The sequence below is a fragment of the Trachemys scripta genome, chromosome 3 (assembly GCF_013100865.1).
Source record: "Trachemys scripta elegans isolate TJP31775 chromosome 3, CAS_Tse_1.0, whole genome shotgun sequence".
In the NCBI taxonomy this organism is placed as follows: Eukaryota; Metazoa; Chordata; order Testudines; family Emydidae; genus Trachemys; species Trachemys scripta.
In genome coordinates, this window is record NC_048300.1 from 124,833,404 (window position 1) to 124,853,000 (window position 19,597).

Consider the following 19,597-nt stretch of genomic DNA (forward strand, 5'->3'; position numbering starts at 1 on the left):
GGGCAGCAGGGCATCTAAAAGTTAGCTGTTGCAACACTTAGCATTGCCACACCTAAGTCCCTTCCCGGACCTAGACTCTGGAAATTAAGTACAAGATCTTGGTCTCACAAGTGTAAAAACACTCCTGCACCTTGTGTGAATGTTCATGTTAATTATTATCCATGTGCCAATGAGTAAAATTCTGCAGGAGAAAGCATAAGAAAACCCAAATAGGGTAATTACTTAACTTAATTTTTCCTAAGAGGCCTCAAAAAGAGCTATAGAAAAGATCACTAAGGCTATGTGTACACTTACGGCAGCATGTGGAGTATGTACCATGCATGCCCCCCAGTACAGGTATAAACAGCAATGTAGTTGACAAGGCACTGCTTAGACGAGTAAAGACATACCAGAACATTAGGGTATGTACCGTACATGGCTCCCTACGTGCCCAAGTCGTGCCTCCCACGTCTACACTGCCTTCTCCCAGCCAGAGTTGTATACTGTCGCATGTAGTTCAACACCACAGTGTGGAAATAGCCCATTTTCTACTGAAGTGTGTAGCTACACATACCATATACACCACTGCCAGTGTAGACAAGGCCTAAAAGTAAAGTTATGCTTTTATGCACACATAGTGTAGCAATAGTCTTTCTATATAAAGAATGCATGCAAGTGCCAGGACAATTAGAGCAAACCTGGGGCCTACTATGAAGCCATTTGATTAAGCTCCCAGTGGCAAGTCTCAGATACAGAGTACAAAAACTCTTCCCACTCACCCACATTTGCATCAAAACCTGTGACAGACTGGCTTAGTGATCTGAGGGGCAACAAGTTCAGTTCCATGGAAGGGGATGGAGCAGAATGGATGATGTATACAGAATTGGTAATGTGTTTGTGGAGGAAGTTGGGGGGGATTAGTTCACTGAGGTTTCCCAATTAACAGAAGAAGGAAGGAAGGGATGAATGAAAGGGATGGCGGGAGATAAATGGAGGGGGGAAGGGAAGGAGACTATCCTTACTCCCCCAGGGTGCCTAAGTTATCAACACAGAGTGCTCAGTTAGCACACACAGACTCCTACTCCATACCAGGCTGCACTATCTTATGAGCAGTAAACATCACATTAACATTTCTGCCTGCCATTAGTGGGGTACATGGACATGATGAGGCAGCGAGTTTTGCAACATTTTTTCAACTGGCCCTAGAAATGTCTGTTAATTTAAAATACATATATTGAAGAGATAAACACTGTTTTACAATAGTTGAATTTGAAACATGCTTAAAAAGTTATTCAGATTTTAATAATTCCAGCATAAAAGAATATATAATTATATAATACATCCCACTCACTCAAGTATGTATTAGCTAGAAATCAAGAATACATGACATTCTTCGTCTTAAAGAATGACTTATTACTATTTCCTTGTGTAGAAATGCAAATCAACCTACCCCGGCAGCAAGCTGCAGAGCTATTTCTTTATATGATCAAGCACTGATGTGCTGCAGAAGACCGAGCCAAGAGCTGTTGTGCATTTCCCTCACTCTCCACCCACACTGTCCCCGTTTCCAAGAGGGCCAGAGGTTTACTCAGCTTAGTTCACCACTGTTCACTCAGAATTCTGTTCATATATGGCAGAGTGAAGAAGTTGCCCCCTGCACTCACACAGGTCTGAAACAGGAAGTGACCCAGCTTTTCAGCTGTACTCATTTAGTGATCTGATTACTGCATCAACATGGAGCTGTTTTTTTCCTGCTTACCCGCCAAAAGTATTTTCTGTTTGCATTCTTGGGAACTGTATCGTTGGTATAGATCTCTCCTACCAGGGGTCCAAAACGTGTTCCTTTCGGGATGTACTCTTTACTTACAACTCCAGTAACCTGCAAGCAGAAGAGCAAATAATCAGCTCATCTTCTGAAACAAAAGTCACTCCTATCCTTACTAAAAACCCCAAGCCCAATATATTTTTGATGCGAGGTCAGCAAAGCAGAAAAACTAACAGCTACATTGACATCTGATATGAAAAACTCTGTCAACTTACAGTTTCTTGCTGAAAAATATGAAGGCCAGTAGTGAATAGAGCTTCAGGTGCATAAATAATGAAAAACTGCCTTATGGAAATTTGTTTGAATTTGTAAGCAGAAAAGAATCACTGAAAGCAATTTCTTCTCTTAAAACAAGAGGTCAGGTGTTTCAGAGTTAAGAAAAATCAGCAAGTTAAAGAATTCTAACCTACTGATACTAATACCACTTCCAACCACTTACAGAGAAGCTTTTCTTATCAAAGGTGAATGTCAAAATTCTAGTCTCAGAAACCAATAATATTCAATAGTAAGCACTTCAATGTGCTGAAGCCACCTCTTTCTTGTAGTTTTCTAGTAAAATAGGTTCAGTGCAGTCTCTATTTCTAGATAAAAATGAACCCTTTTTATTGCTCTGGTACCTTGCTGAACGGCTGAAGAAAAGAAAAGAAAAGAAAAAAAAAAAAACATCCAAAACCTACAACTCTTCCGTTACCATACAATGAAAAACCAACAATCAATATGAACTGACTTTGGGAAAGTGTACTCACAGATTACTGTCTTTAAGAGAGACAGAGGTTCCTGTAATATGTGTTACGTGGGTCTGGTCAAGGAAGTGTAGGTTTTTGGTGAAAATGCTCTGCTGTACCAAGTTTAAGATACATATACTAGCTGTTCAGCTTCCTCCTTGACAGTAATTATACTAAAAAAGTCACTGACCACAAATCAGGAAGCAATTCATCATTATTCAGAAGAACGTGCCTTTGAGTAACCCTTTACAACACACTGCTGAGTTCTTGTTTTTGTCCTTCCCTGTTCTCCACCAGTCCTCTGAATTTTTGTACATTTAAACAATGTGTTATAAGCAGAATAATTTTGTAAACCAAAAATCAGGACTTTACAAGACTGCTTAAAAAGCAGGGAAGGGAAATAAACAGGCTGTTGGTTTGCTAACCTTACTGAACTTTCATAGTAAAGCCAATTAAACATATTCCTCTCATGCACCTTACTCGGTAATAATTCTCATTATGCCAGCTGAACTCATGAAACCATAGAACTACAGCAGAGCCTTGCTGATTGGCACTAATTGGAAGCCCATTTCTGATCCCTGAATTCTGCAAATTCACAAATAAACAAACACAGCCAAATAAATTAAGGATTATCACAATTATGTACTTTGTTCATATGAGTAAGCATTTATGTTTACTTGAAGTACTTCATAGTGCTCTAACAAATATTCTGCATTGTACATGGTATTTTGTAAAAGTAACTATGGCTTGTAACATGAAACCCAACTACAGTTTCTGCTGTTAAATCTTTGCTGAAAAATGGGGCTATGCTTGTTTTGTGTGTGTGTGTGTGTGTGTGTATGTGTGTGTGTGTGAGAGAGAGAGAGAGAGAGAACGAGCATTATTGGTTTGTGTATTAAGGGAAATGAGAATTAGTAAAGTTCTATTGTACATGGTCTATGGATAAATATTCCAAAGACAGCTCATTTGACTTCTTGATTGGAAATGCAGACAAATAATTAACTCTTAGCAAAGTTTTATGTGAAATGGGAAACAGAAATGAACAAGAAATACTGAGGAATCAAGCATATAGTCCTTTGGGAAGAGGCTTGGTGATTATGTGGTAGATGATAATGCTGTCTTGCAAGTGTTTTGCATGTTTTTTAGTGTGCGTGTGCACACACACACACACACACACACACACACACACAGATTTGTGCATCTGGACTGGAGAGAGAGAGAGAGAGAGAGAGAGAAAGGGACTTCCAGAAATTTTCCTACACCTACCACAAGTTGAAACATGTTCAGTGGCCCAGTTTTATTTTTATCCTTGTACATTTCTCGTAGAGAGCTGAAAAAGGCAGATGTTCTTTCTCATCTTCCCCATCTACCTTCATTTACATCCATCTGCCCTTTCTAGAAAAGTTCATAGCTGTGTAACTGTAAAGTATATTTTAGCTCTTTCACAGTTTTAAAATGTCTTGGTCTTAATTAAAATATCTAATGAAATTCTCAGAATGTCTAGAAATCACTACTGCTTGAACTAGTCAACTTGAAACATTTACTATATTGGCTTCTCTGACACAGCAGATCCTTTTTTTTTAATATGTACTATACACAACATTTGATTCTTTCCCAATATATAAAGCATTAATATGGTTTATCATCCAACAATTAATGGAAGATATTTTAGCATCATATGTTTTAGAAGTGTGTGTGCGCGTGTCTGAACACACTTTTTTGTTTTTTTAACTATCTACTTTTTGCCACCTATGGTTTCTGATCAGAGTGTATAGTATAAATTATGTCTCTAAAGGCTCAACTGTTATGAACAAGTAGCATTACACTCAAAATCACAAGCCAGCAGAGGAACATTGATGACACTAAGACAACTCTGGGTTCTAGATCTCATGCCAGACAGGAGGCTGGTCCAGTGCCATAATCAAGATCAAAGAGACTCTTGCCATGCCATAGTGGAGTGGGATTTAGTTACTGTACTTTGTTGTTTGTTGGTAATCAAGGTTACCAAGGACTGTAAACAAATCAGAAAAAATGCTACAGATCAAACGCAGAAAGGAAGTTGGGCCTTAGTTGCCAAAAGCAGACACAGAGCAAACATTTCAAACTTCTGTCCACAAGGTGTCCTTCAGCACACTCCTTGTGAACTGTGAGGATACTGTCTGAAGCTACCACACCTTGTGGATGAACATGAGTCTGATAATGAGCTCTCCTCTCAAGTAAGCTACAACTAAAAATGTTGAGGATTTTTAAAAATCTTTGGATCTAAAATTTAAAACTTTGCGACAAAACAAAAATCTGCTTTCAAAATGTTTTTTGAAATATGTTTTTCTCTTTTAAAGCTATAGACACTTCAAATCTCTTAATACTGCCACAAACACTTATCATTAATTCCATTATCATCAGAAAAACAATATTTCTACAACAAAAACCAGTTTCTCATGTTAGACTTGTGATTTGAAATATCTTCTATGAGATGTATATAAGCCATGCTCCTTCAGAATTAAAGTGAGTTAAGACACTTTCACCCCACTTAGTGTGTGATAGGATGAACACAATGCTTGCGTGCTAAGCTAACCAGGTGCCAGCATTTAGAAGAGCAGACAGCTGCCTCCTTGCAAACAACAAGCTGCAGAATATTCAATGGTCCTGTCCGATACTGTCTGTAAGGAAAGCACTGCTGTGTTTTGATTGGTGTATTATATGTAGATGTTAAAGAATTGCTTTTTATACTCTGCTGGAACTCAAGTTTGTTCAAAAGGCCATTTAAATGACAATGTTCACCTAACCCAGGAAGGAAACACCATTGGAACTGACCAGGGTCCTAATGAATTACTGCTGGGGCAGGCTGCTGTATGCCTTCTATAAACACATCCGTGAGAAGTTGAAAAGCTTCAACACTTTCATGCTTCATCTACCCCCACAGAAGCCATTCCACTAGATACTTTATGGGCAGCACCGACCTCCCTGCCATTTCAGCATATCCATCTTTGTCAATGGACTGGGTCACAGAGCACATCCTGACAAGTCATGGCTCCCAGACAAAAAACAGTATTCCTTAGATTCTCATTTTGATATTTAAAAAAAAAATTGAGGAGCATTTACACTCCTTTGTTCGGGGTGGGGGCAGTGAGGTAACCAATAACACATTAGTTGTGAGAAAAGGGGATGCCCTTAAATAAATCTAATAAATTGGATGTTTTTTTCACCCCTGGTTCAATCTATTACAGCATATTTTCATAATAATTGTAAATGTAAATCTGGAATGGTGGTTCAGTTAGCATTTTGTTTTGAAACATACAAACACTTATTAAATTGACTGGAAGAAAACTGCAGCTGAACCAAGACCTGCAGCTTGCGATTTATTTTTTAAAAGTGGTAAAGTGAGAGGAAATGCTTTGTGATTATATCCTCCTTAATTATCTAAGATAGAAATAAAACACAGCTTCAGTGAATTATCTGTAAAAGGGCAAGTGCATGAGGTTAGCGAGGTGTATATTTAAAGCAGTTTATAATAGACTTGGTCAAAACAGCTCAGAATCCAGTACTAATCCCTTTGAGGAGTAGCCTTATTATAGAAAGTACTGCATTAAGGGTCTTATGCCACAGGTAATGGATTCTGTGAACTCCTCATAATTTATCCTTTTCCAGATTCAGTAAAAACAACAGGATAAATTGCGTGTTGATGGTCCCAAACTTCTAACTGATATTTATACTAAGAAGTGCGGAGAGTGTGTTAAGAAGATTGAGGCAGAAGGAAATTTCCTGAAAAACTGTTTTAAAATTGTTATCTTAAAAAGATTAGTCACGTGTAATATTGGAAAATAGATCATTTTATTCTTCATACGTTTTTCATTAATTGCTAATGTGGAGAAAAGAGCTAGCTGCCACATAAAAATATACAGCTGTCTTCATGTAAATCTAACAACTCCAAATGTTAAGAGCAGAAGCCATTCATTTTAAAAAGATACTGATGTATATCGTGAGTTCATAGTGAAAAATGTGTCCTTCAAAAAAAAAAAAAAAAAATCCCTGGGGAAGGTCCAAGAATAAACAAAAGTATGATGTGTCATGGAATCTCTTGCCATTTCAATAACAGTCTTTAAGGAGGAATTACTGAATTAGCAGAGCTACAAAATGCATGAAAAGGAAAAATAACCCACAAAAAACTACACCCCCCCCCCAATAAACCAACCAACCAACCCACCCAAGTCTGCACATACAACACTGTAGTATTCCTAGTCCCTTAGGACATAGGTTACAAAATACAGATCTAACCACGAAAGCTTTAATATTTCATAAACCATGTACTGTATGTTTTTGTCAATAAATTTGCTCAGTGCTCACATCTTTCCTCAAGATAAAGGAGCAATCATTTCCCAAAGTTAACAGTGAAGACAACTCAGTCACAAAATCCGTAGGTCCATGTTCACATGCACATGCACACACACACAGAGCCCAATTCTTACCTCCACCCTTTGCAAATCCGAAATAACTATTAGTGTTACCCCAGGTGCCACATCAGTGTAAGATCGGAATCAAGCTCCCTTTATCTTCCCTTCTCCCTCCCCCTATAATGGTCCGATCCTTCAAACACTTATGCACAAAAAACCAGGTTACTAAAATTGAGGGCAGAAGAGCAAATCAAAACCTTAAAGTCAGTTGGAAAAAGAAATGTTTAGAGCCAAATTAATAAAGGTACTGTGATGAAAGTGACCGATGCGATCTGCAACTATTTCACTATGTTGACAAGTGACTAGTCAAACCTATAAATGAAGTACTATAGCTTTAATAGATGGGGATAATCAGCTTGGCTCTTTCATTCAGAGCTGCGGAATAAAAATCAGAGGAATCAAAAGTTCCTTTTGTTTCTTACTCTATGTGCTGCTCAGCACAAGCCAAGTACAATGGGGAACTTTGGTAAACAAACAAACAAAAAAAAAGGATGTTCTGTATTCAGACCCCCCTCTAGTAAAATAATCCCAATTGGACTTATTTTATAAGAAAGAATTGGAAAAACTTTTCAACAAATTAAAAAAAATTACAACTCAGAATGATCCCAAACTGCATATTCATGTCAGCAACCCAGAATGAATATGGAAATGTGTTAATCACAGAGTTACAGCTTCATCTCCCAAACCACAAAAATATTTAACTAAAAAAAAAAAAACCACCACAAACAAAAATTTTTGTTTTTTGCTTTTCTGTTTTTTTAAGCTTCCTTTTCCCCTTCAGATTTCTAGAGGATAACCTTTCTCCCCCCACCTTGATGTTTAGCCTTAACCTGTTGCCAAACCACTATGCATTCTAGCCTGCCCGTAGGGCCGAATTCTGCTGCATCGGTTTATTTCAGTTGAGGATCTGGCCCTATTTCTATACACAGGATTAAATAAGTGAATGCATCTTCACGGTACTTGTTTTGGGAGGACACGTTTGATAGTTAGACAACAATGAATTTACATCCCTTTTTAGCTCTGTGGTCAGTATATTTAGCCATAGTAGTAACACAGGTAATAGCTGCTCCACCACAAATCGCAGGACAAGGAGAAATTAAGGGTTGTCCCTAGGATTATTACCCTGTTGAACATCACACCTAGCTATAATAGCTAGTGTATATGGAGTAAACACACGACCAATTGCTCATCCAGGCTCATTTTTTTCCAGCCCTTCTGAAACAACAACAACAACAAAGAATGTACCCACTCCAGAGATAAGGATACTTACATGTCTAGCTACAAGTAAAGGTATTGCCCCAGATAAACAATAGTTAATTTAAGGCATGCAGACATAGGATAGTATTATGTGAATCTTGCAATAGTTTTATCATCACTTCATTAATAGGTAGGCCAGAGTTTTGAGAATTTAGGAAGTTGTAAATAAAGTAAGTTCATTAAAAGAATAAAGTATCAGAGGGGTAGCTGTAGTCTGGATCTGTAAAAAGCAACAAAGAGTCCTGTGGCTGCTAGACTATAAAGTGCCACTGGACTATTTGTCGCTTTTTAAAAGAATAAAGCAATTTCATAAAAGAAGACAAAAATGATTAAACACATTTCCAGGAATTATATTTTTTTCCTTTTCAAAGCTATTGTACAACTGAGGCACTTTAGTCTCTAGGTCAGAGGCAATGGATGGACTGACCAACAGCAGTCTAGAAACTGGCACACAGGACGACCCACACTTTAAACATGCTTATGCAGTTGCCTGAAGATTTAACTGTTTGCTAATTGGTACAGAACCAATTTTAGGATGTGTGACTTAGCCATGGAAGTGATGGATTATTTGTTTACAGTTCCTTAAAGAATTTTAAGAATTTGTCTAAAATGCCAGTGGCATTTTTTTAAGGTGGTTAGAATGTGGAAGCGTAATGAACCGGTCACTTTCCAAAGCACTGTGATTTGGCTGTCGGGCTCCAACCTTCCCCAGTAGATGGCTGCTTACCTCTTTGCAGTTCGATGTATATTTGAAAGTCAAGTTCCTTGGCAAGGACGCCTCTGCCTGAGTTATGGTGCTTCCATCATCGCTGGGATCCCAGGGGTGATCATTTACAATGTATGTACACTTCTCTTCAAAATCAGCCTCTGTCCACAGAGTCATGTCAGCATCCTCCATGTCCATTTTCATTGCCCACTCTGTCCCTTTTACCAGCGTTTGGGAACTCACAACGTCCAAGCTACACTGTGCGGCAGCCTGGAAAAGAAGAAAAAAATCTTTTAATCCTCATTGTCCTTCAGTTTCTGTGGTTTCCTTTGAGACAGTGTGACTAATACAGCAGTCTGTGGCACTTTAAAAGTGTGTGCAGTACAGTTGGTACAGTTGAGTAATAGCCAAAAAAAAAAAAAGGCAGCATAAAACTATGTTGCCTTTACTGAAGCAATGTCTTAAAATGCCAGCCTTGGTAATAATAATAATAGTAATAATAATTAATAATAATAATAAGGGAACCAAAAGAATGGGGGGAAATCCCTAAGATCGGCATCTGCATTACCTTTCTCAGATCCTTTTCTTAAACACCTCACAGCAGAAATTCTGCAAGGCCAATACTGTGCCCAAGAATATCTGGGGTCATGGCCGCAAGACCACTCAGTGCCTGTGGAAAAGCTGCCTCAGAAAAAGTGTCACAAACAAGGAGAGGAAGAGGAAGGAGCTGCTGTCTGCGTCTGAGCGAAGCTAAAAATGGAAAGCGCATGTTGGAAGAGCGGAACCCAGCCTAGCCTTTTCCAAATGGAGAAGCCTGAACTTTCCCACCGGCTTCCAACACACAAACAACTCTCAAAACAACCTGGCTCCCTTCTGACGTCCTCTTATCCTTTGGCATGGAAGGTTGAAAAAGCAGACATCCTGCCAACAGTGTTGCAGCAACAGCTTTTCACAACTCACTGGAACACATTCACTTGGACCAAAACAAAACAAAAAAAATCCTTATGTTTCTTTGTCTTGATGACATCTCACAGAATTATATGCTTAAGGCACTAGATAGAATCCTTGTGAGAAAATTCCATCTAGTCCCTGACTGCCTATTTTTATTTAGGACAGACAATATCAAATTCTCAGATAGGTATTACAACATCATATTTCTGCAAGATAAGTAGAACTAAAGAATGCAGTCGCTGTTTAAACTGGTAGTTGTAAATGGTTTTCAAATCCAGGATCAAAAACTCATTTTTCCTTTAAAAATATTCAACCATTATGGAATGTCCTCCCTTCACTCCTTTACCTCCCTCCCCCAACCCCCCCCCCCCAAAAAAAAAAAAAGATTACAAGATAAAAAGAAACATTCTGGGAGGAAAGGACAGAGAACTTATCCCTGTCAATCTCTGACTCCTAGTTAAAATAAAACATCCAGTAACCACACCAAGACTTTCTTTCTGGATAATGTAGATTCATTTCAAAAAATGTTCTTTACAAAGTTTACCCCATTTATGCTGCATCACAACATTTAATTTTTGACATATTTTTACAATAATGCCTCCCACAAGCTTTATAGAGTGCAAGCAACTGGTTCTTTAAGTTTTGGTCTAATTTATAGCCAAATCAAATCATCAGCTAAATATTTACTGACTGTGAATATCAAGATGAAAATAAAGACTAATATCGAAACTCCAGTGAACTGACAGTTACATCTAGAAGTGAAAGGGTTAATATCTAGGTCTTCCAAATCAGCGCTGAAAAGGTTAACAAGATATGTTTGCTATTTATTCTAAGTGTTTAGATTAATATATTAACACAGCATTAAAAGGTCAATAATAGATCCAAGGGGGAAAAAGGAATCAAGTTCCTTACCAAGGTAGAGTCCACAAATGTTTCCAAACAGAAGCTCCACGTTTAAGATAAGTCTCGCTCATATCTACCGAGTAAACATTTCTTCTTCCTTCCACTGGGTATGTTAGAGTAAGACTGACTCACACCTAGAGAGTTAACTCCTTTTGCTTGTGCCTCTCTCTCTCTTTTTCTGTCAGACAGGTGCTGCTGCACTTACTGCTTTTGCCTCTCACTGGAGGGCTGAGTGTTACAATACTTTCAGTCTCTGTGTTAACTAGGCAGCCTCCCTGTTTCAGATTTCCTATTAGCCACTCATTTGATTTACTCACAGTCAGGGCTGCCAAAAGCAGGGGGTGGGGCTATACCTGTAACTCATACGGAGATTAGCCAAGGGGAATTTTTTTCTTTCTGACAACATTTCACAGAGTTTTTCCTCTTACTGCATATGGATATTAGCATTCCCTTGGAGCCAGCCTTACTTCCACATGAAACACACATATGACTTTCGTATTATTATGGCTCTCTCATCTAGTTTCTACTAGAAATTTACCCCACTATTTTGAACTGTGAGGTCTGAAGGACGCAGCTAATTTTCCCATCTAGATTAATTAAAAAAGAGATGCTATTAAACTAGCAATTAAAAAGTCCTTTCCAGGTTAGAGAATATAAAAATATCATTTAAAGCTTCCAACAAATAAATCTAAACAACTGTGGTATTTTATCTGATACAATTCAGGAGTCTCACGATTTAAATTATTTCTTACAAAACATGAGGGCTACAAGTAGGGTGACCAGATGTCCCAATTTTATAGGGACAGTCCCAATTTTTGGGTCTTTTTCTTATATAACCTCCTATTACCCCCCACCCCCGTCCCGATTTTTCACACTTGCTGTCTGGTCACCCTAGCTACAAGTTAATTTATGTTTAAATCTCTTTACATGGATATTTAGTAAGGAAGTTAGGAAAAATACATCAATTTTAAAAAAAAGATAGCTTCTTCCTCCATTCTAAGTAATAAATTGGGAAGCTTATTAAATAGCTACAAAACAAAACATAGTAAAAAAAATTCATGCACCAAATTTTAAGTACAATATGTAAAAAAAAATGCAGACAGTATTCAAGTGGAGTGTGCTGCTAGTGGAAGAAGGATTGGTATAGTAATTAGTGGGCCCTGAGCCCTTGTCAATTTTTTCCTTCTCTCCAAGTCAGTGTGTGACTGAAGGAAGGACATCCTGTGATGATGGCATACAATGTCCTGTTTGTTTATTATTAAGAGCATTCCTGCTTCTCATTACAAAACAACCAGATGCCTTACTTCCTTCAAGTGGTCCTGTCTCTTCAGTGAGGAATCCTCCAGATTGGAGAAACAATGATGCACAATTCCATTTATAGTCAGCCACCCTATTACAAACACCAGTTGGCTCACTGAAGGGCAAGTCTCCTACTTTTCCTTCTTGCCTCACATCTGCAGACATATTTATAAATTTCTTTCCTCTTACTAAGGATGCAGCATGTTTTACACTTCCCCCTCCCCCCACAAACACATATTTATATGTTTAGGCCTGTGCGGATGTTTCATATTTCTTTTCAGAAAAATACTATTTTGTGAAATCTCAAGTGTGTACACACCTCCCTCTAACTGTCTCCCCACCCCTCAGTTCTGCTGATAAAAAGAAGGGTGGAAAGGATTATTCGCCTCTCTAGGTTTTGCAACGCTGAGAATAGTATATCTGTGTAAAGACCTTCCGCATGTTCTAATGCAGAAGGGCTCATGCCACTGAATGTAAGTAGGGCAACTGCTGTGAGCGAGTGTCCTGGCTTAACTGCTACCAGTGTGTAATTCCACAAGAGAAGTGGCAAGGGCACTGGTGCTGATGGGTATAAATGTAATTGGATATATAGGGTATAACCAAGGCACATTCAAAATGAGGTCTAGGAAAGCTCTGAAATAGGAAGAGGAGAAATCCGGCCTACTTGATTGAGTTAATTAACTGATGCTGAGTCACACCACATAGAGCAGAAAAACAATGTAGTCATACTGAAGTGGTTCTTTGCACACGCACACACACACACACAAAATAGTCTCACTCTGAGATGCAGATGTTTCAGTGTTTTCACTTCCTTATCAGCATAAAAAAAACCCCTGTGTGTTCCAAGGTAACCCACACACAATTCAAGGGCTGATCAACTTAAAATTAAAGAAAACCGGGGACAGGTAAGTCTGCCTCAAGGAAATGAGGCTACTTTTTCAGTGAGGAAGAGGAAGGAGAGAGATTGAATCAAACCAAATATGTTTTTGGATGACAGGAGGATGCCACCAATCCAAATCAGTTTTAATCCACCTTCAGAGATGATGGAGCAGGCTGGAATTTATGGAGCGTACGCACTTCAAATAGTTTTGTGGCACTGAGCAAAGCAACCCTGAAATTAGCTCCAGGTGTTTTAGCAGAGCTAAGAAAGGCTTGAGAGCAGAACTACAGTAGTTCAGGAGATGGGATTTCACTTTCATGTAGGTCTTGTTCTAATGATCGGGAATAAAACTAAATAAGCTTTTCATGTTAAGGAAAGCAGAGATGGACATAAAGACGAACAGTAAAGATTCTGTATTAAAGTAGCAAGCATGAGGAAACTTTATCATGAAAAAAAAAATAGACACTGACCTTCTGACCTTCCTCCCTACAGAGACACATAAAAAGACATCTTACTCGACTGGCAGTTTGCTGCTTTTGTATAGAAATCGTTCATAGCAGTAGCTGCTGCTATTGTCTGGAATTTGCAATCTCAAAATGTTCATTTCAAAAAGGACATTTTTAGTCATATTTTCATTTTTTCCCCTCTCGCTCATAGAAAACCTCAATTACCTTATTAATCAGCATTTCTCAGGCAGATCTCTCTTGCAGCAGCTCTGAGCCTGGCAACAAATCATGAATGGCCCTAACAGCTCTGATCTCAGAAATCCCCATCCATTTCCTTTGATGCTATCACCACTTCAGCTCAACAACAAACTGATGCTACTCAGCTTCAGCTGCTGCGTTATTTTCTCTATGCCTATAAGATTGTGTAAGTGTAGAGGAAAGAAGGAGGGAGGAAGGAAGAATGAGTCTGAGAAGCTGGCTCCAGTGAATAAACTTCTTTAGAAAGTTGAAGGGGAGATAAAAATGCACACGAGAGATTAAAGCACAGTCATTTTCACATCTTCCCCTTCTTTACTCAAACAAGGTCAGGGGCAGATTGACCACATCAATAGTAATAACCAGACCCAACCCCATTTCCCACTTCCTGTATGTAGTCATCTTCACACCGGTAAACATTTGGGGACCAACTGTGGTCATTACTCTGAAGAAAATAACTGGGGTCTTTGGACCACTACACATTTCTTATAAGTTGCTTTAGAAGTAAGGCCCAAAGAAGGATTTTTTCCATGTTCAAGTTGCTGTTCCTCTTAGTTTTCCCACTCAGTTTTACCTGCATTTTTGAAAACCTGACCAGAAGCTGATACAAAGGAAAGAAAAACGGTCACCATACAGTAAAATTTGCAATCATTAAAATTAAAACCTGGTGCTCACACTGCATACTGTCCTGACCTTGCAGAAGCACACTTATAGGCTTCAAATATGATCTAAAAGAGGTCTTTCTATGTCCTAGACTACTTTAGTGTGATGCTGCCTACAAGGATAGAAATTAAATTTCATTTAAATCTACATGGAGTGTTTTTGCCAGGAAGTTTAGGGTGGTGTGTATTGTAGCTGGGAGGCTTTTGAATTAATATATACAGCTTTCAGGGATGGCCTTTAATTACAGAGCACCTTGGTCATTACCTTGTAAGGCTTCCAAATTCCTTCCCTTTTATTTCTGACTCTTCAGTACAATAGCAAGAGAAGCACTATTGGGTATGCTCTCAGTTATAGCTTGGTGCAAGATTGAATCTCTCTCTTTATTTCAGTGTTCTTCCACCTGTTTTAAAAAATCCCCCTTTAAAAAAATTCAAATTAAAATATTTTATTACTTTTTGTTCTCACTTGGGCTTTATTAAAACCAAATATTGTGCAGATTACTTAGGATCAAGTCAAAACAATCCTCGTCAACCACTTATGGGAAAAGGTTCCTCTCCTGAAGCAGAAAGAAGCCAGAATTAATGCCTCAGAGACCTTCAGTGGGGGAAAGAGATCAGCCTGAATGGAACAGGAGTACTTGTGGCACCTTCGAGACTAACAAATTTATTAGAGCATAAGCTTTCGTGGGCTACAGTCACAGTTATGCAGCCGAAGAAGTTGGCTGTAGCCCACGAAAGCTTATGCTCTAATAAATGTGTTAGTCTCTAAGGTGCCACAAGTACTCCTGTTCTTTTTGCGGATACAGACTAACACGGCTGCTTCTCTGCAGCCTGAATGGGGCTACCTTTGTAGATCTCTTTCCTAGTGGAGGGCAAGAATTAGCTGTGAAAGGCATCCCCGTTTTGTCTGTCTGGTGTGGGTGCACTGGAAGGGCAAGAAGATGGACTGGAAGAGGCTATCCCTCTGTAGTTTTCCCTTCTGCAGACTAGGGTGAGGGTGTTGGGGAAGAAATCTCAGGAGAGACCATGCCATATGACTTCTCTTTTAGTTTTAGGGTGGGGAGAGGGAAATAGAGTTCTGGGTGGTGAGGGAGAGAAGGAGGAGAAAAAGGATTGAATGAAAGGACCCACCTCCATATCCCATAAGGGAGGGAAGATGTATCACAGAGGAGGTATCATACATGTGGGTAGGGTGACCAGATAGCAAGTGTAAAAAAATCAGGACGGGGGTGGGGGGGGTAGGGGGGAAATAGGTGCCTATATAAGGAACAGCCCCCAAAATTGGGACTGTCCTTATAAAATTGGGACATCTGGTCACCCTACATGTGGGAGCTTCTCAGAAGGAGCACATATACTGGGGATGACTGTCTTGGGAGAGTAGGCATAAGGCATATACTAAACCCAGCAAGGCTTTTTTCCTAACTTTAAGCTTATGATTTTTTTCAGGATCCATTCCACACAGCTCCCAGTAAGTAAGTAACAGTGACTTGAACCACAGTGTGGCAGACCCTAGTTTTCCTTCCTGTTCAATTTTGCTTTTATTTAAACTAGTGCTTAGGCAGCTAGATACTGTGGGGACAGACACATTAGAGAAAAAGAGCCAGATCCATTCTTCTTGCAGGGAATGGAGCTATGCTAGTTTATACCAGCTGTGGATCTGGTCCACAGAGTGTGTTTCAAAACAGGTTAACAAAACAAAAAATACACACCGTAAAGGAGCTTAAAGTAGAAATAAACTCATTTATGGCTGAAGGGATCTGAAGTTGCAACTATATGCTTAAAACTGAATGGCAACAAGGGCTCTGAAAAACATGGACTTGCACTTGCTATTCACTATAAAGCATATAGTTGCCTCTTCATATTCAACAGTGGTAAAGTGAGTCTTTTCATTCTTGTGTACTTGATGTGTGCAGGGTGGGGAGGAAAGAAGAATTCATCTGCTATTAAACACAACAAATAGTTGACACCTTATCCTTCTTTAAATGTTGTAATGTTTACTTTGCAAAACCCAGGAAAGCTTTTAGAATAGAGAGCGCAGAGAGACTCTTAAGCCATGTGTCCTTGCTTATCTGCTTTTTATCAACAGGCTATTGTTTCCTGATGGGGCTCTTCGAAGTAGGTGGAACAAGGGGGTTAATGTTCAATAGGTATCTCTCAGTGCCCCTAAAGGAATACTGCTGCTGACAGAACAGCAACACTGGGCTCTCAGCTATTTCCTGCAGAATGCAACAAATCAAAGAGAAACCAAGGGCTGAAGCTATTTAAAAAAAAACAAAAAACAAAAAAACAACTAGTTTTAAAGAAAGACATTGTCCTTCGGAGAGATAATCCCACAATAGAGAGTCCATTAGAGGTATTAAGGCATTGGCTGCGGCCTGATCTACAAGAAGGGCTCTGTCCTGACAATAGACAATTAAAGCCGATAAATCTGCACTACTTGTTGCTGTTCTAATTCCCCGTAATTGTATGCTACTTGTCCCAGCCTCCTGCGCACAGGGATGAAGCATGCTTCTTTAATCTCCAGAGTACCTGACCTAGTTCCTATGTGGTCTTTTCAGGACCTTTTTTCTTCCCATCTGGACCTCTTTCCTCCTCCGCTTCCCCTCCTCTAAACACTGAGGAGGGTTAGTGTAGAGGGCAAGAAAAACATCAGAACACAGCACCCAGATCAATAATTCTGAAGCTCCAGACAATGCACTAATCTGCAATAACAGCTAATCATGCTCAATTTGGCACACCCATGATTAAACTCTACTTTTCATTAGGCTCAACAAGCGGAGCAGACGCACACTGACAATTCAAATCACTATATCAATCTTAGCTGCCAAACTTGTGGGTATTTATGTGGGCTTCAGAGATGCTCTTTGTATCTACTATCTTGCTTATTTTGTTGTCATTACCCGACTGAATGCCTTGCCTAGATTATTCTTTTCCTCTGAAATAATAGATGGTACAACTCCTGTCTAAGTTTCTTAAAAATAATAATAATAATAAAAAAATTGTTCTTGTTGGACTAGATGCCAGAATGACTGAATAAAATCTATGTCCTGCATTCTGCAGGAAGTCAGACTATGTGATCAGAATGGTCCTTTCACAGTGTTGCTAACTCTCACAATTTAATCATGAGTCTTATGATATTTGGCATTTTGTTTAAAGCCCCATGTCATGTTATTACATGAGACTCTTAGATATTTGTTTAAGTATGCTTCTAGCCCTCCTGTGGCAGAGAAAAGTTTGAAAATGTGAATGCTAATGACTCAAAGAGGAATGTTGAAAGACCCCACATCAAAACAAAACAAAACAAAACAAAACCAATCCTCGTGAGTTTTCAGCCAATCTCATGAGTTCTTTTAGGCCCTGACATGGTTTTTGAACACTCAAAGTTGGCAATATTATTTCTGTCTTTAGAGCATTCAAAGTTAACATCCCTTAAAATCATTTTGATAATAATCTTTCACTCACCCACACAGAGCTGGTTTCTGCCCCACAACAATTTCATCTGGTAAAATATCTAGCCGATCCTCTCTTACCTCTTCACATACTGCCCTGAAGGCCTCACTCAAGAGTTTTCCACATTCTATATTGAAAATATAACACTAAATTCCAGAACTCTTAGAGGCCGACCTCACACACTCAGGGGTCTCTGTCTGTTTAACTTTAGCTTATCATCCTTGTATTAATGCAAGTAAGTGTTAAAACGGGAGTCCAGGTTACCCTTTAAAAAACAAAGCAAAACCTAGAGTGTGGATTGTATCAGCTGAATGCAGGAAACAGCTACTCCAATAATATTAATTAATTCCTAAAGCATTTGGAGCCAACTTGAAATAAGTCAGTAGAGTCCCTCTCCTGACAGCCCTTCCTTAGACAATTTCTACTTTTAAGATGCTGATGCTTTCCCTTTTGCTTGTAATCTTATACCTAGTTCAAAACATACCAGAGGCCCCCACAAAATAATTTATGTCATCCTAAACAAACAAAGCCGTTGAGATTGCAGTTTAGGATCTTGCACATGTCCACTCAGTTTTTCATTTTAGCATATGTAGCTGTAACAAACAACAAAACACCCCACCAAAAAGCGGGACAGCAGCAGATTGCAATACAGAAAGCTCTCAATCTTTTGTTGCCCTGTACAATAACAATTTGGCTTTGCAAAGAAAGATGACAGACTCTTCTTATGGAAGACTAAATCAGTCCTTACACTAGGGGCCTACCAACTGCTAGAATGGAAACAAAATATTACAGATAATTCACTGTTCATGATAAAGCATAAACAGGCAAGCATGCAGCACCCAGCAGGGGCTCAACTGATAAAACTGTGTCAAACACAAGCCATTTGTCAACCAGGGAGGGAAGGGAGCAAGCTGAAAGATGGACTCTGGAAATAGATTTATCTGATGCAACACATTAACTAGTATAAATACTAAGGAAAAAGTAAACACATTTGTCCACCAGTATCTCCAGCAAGCAAAGAAAAGCCTCTGAGTTCCAAACCTACTCCAGTCACCCAACCACTAAACTGTCATAGCTGCAACAGTAGCATTTTTTTCTCCTGTATTATAATTCCATTTAATTCATGTCACTAAAAGAGTTTATTGAAAGCATACATTATGATTAAACAAAATCAGAGTGTGACTCCTCTGCTGTTCTAGTCTCCTCCCTTCACCCAATAATGCCGCCTGGCAGCAAACAAGTACGGTAACATACCCTAAGAAAAACATATAATTGTTATATAATAGTTTACTTACAGTTTTGATCACTGGGACAGCCTTATCAGATACAGTGCTTTTACCCATGAAGGTCCCAGGGGAAAAAGTAGTCCTACAATACTATTCAAGCATACTTCAGAATTCCTCTAACAGTGTAATACAAGACATTCAAACTAATCAACACAATATCAAGTACTACAGACTTTTTGGAAGTTACTTTTCATTATAACTCATTCTAAACAATTACAATTATTTAATGAAGTGTCTCTTTGCTACAGTAATGGTGATAAGGAAAAATGGTTAAAGGAAATATGTAATGCCAGTATAGATCAATAGCTATATATAAATCAAACTAACCCCAACAACTCAGTAATATCAAGAGTTAATATCACAGCACATCATTTAACAGGCCTTTCTAACACGAAACTAATCATGAAACTAAGAAACTAACATTAAAATAGGTAGTCATAATGCTACACAATATTAGTTAACACACAAAGACAAATGCAGCACATTTCCTTGTTTAGCAGTACCCCCATGTATCTACCTGGA

General features: G+C 38.8%; 1 protein-coding gene across 3 annotated transcripts in view; it reads right to left on the reverse strand.

Annotated features, from left to right (window-relative positions):
- The window catches only part of PRDM1 (PR/SET domain 1), a 116,207-nt gene that overhangs the window by 18,502 nt on the left and 78,108 nt on the right, over positions 1-19,597 (reverse strand). The window contains exons 1-3 of one of the 3 annotated variants that reach the window (XM_034765958.1): positions 10,807-10,997; positions 8,965-9,213; positions 1,739-1,858 (exon numbers count right to left, since the gene is read on the reverse strand). In XM_034765958.1, the coding sequence (XP_034621849.1) occupies positions 1,739-1,858; positions 8,965-9,147 (303 nt within the window). In that variant the 5' untranslated portion in view covers positions 9,148-9,213; positions 10,807-10,997. Of the gene's footprint in view, positions 1-1,738; positions 1,859-2,550; positions 2,608-8,964; positions 9,214-10,806; positions 10,998-19,597 lie in introns of those variants that run through there. The other 2 variants (XM_034765957.1, XM_034765959.1) reach the window with 2 other exon arrangements.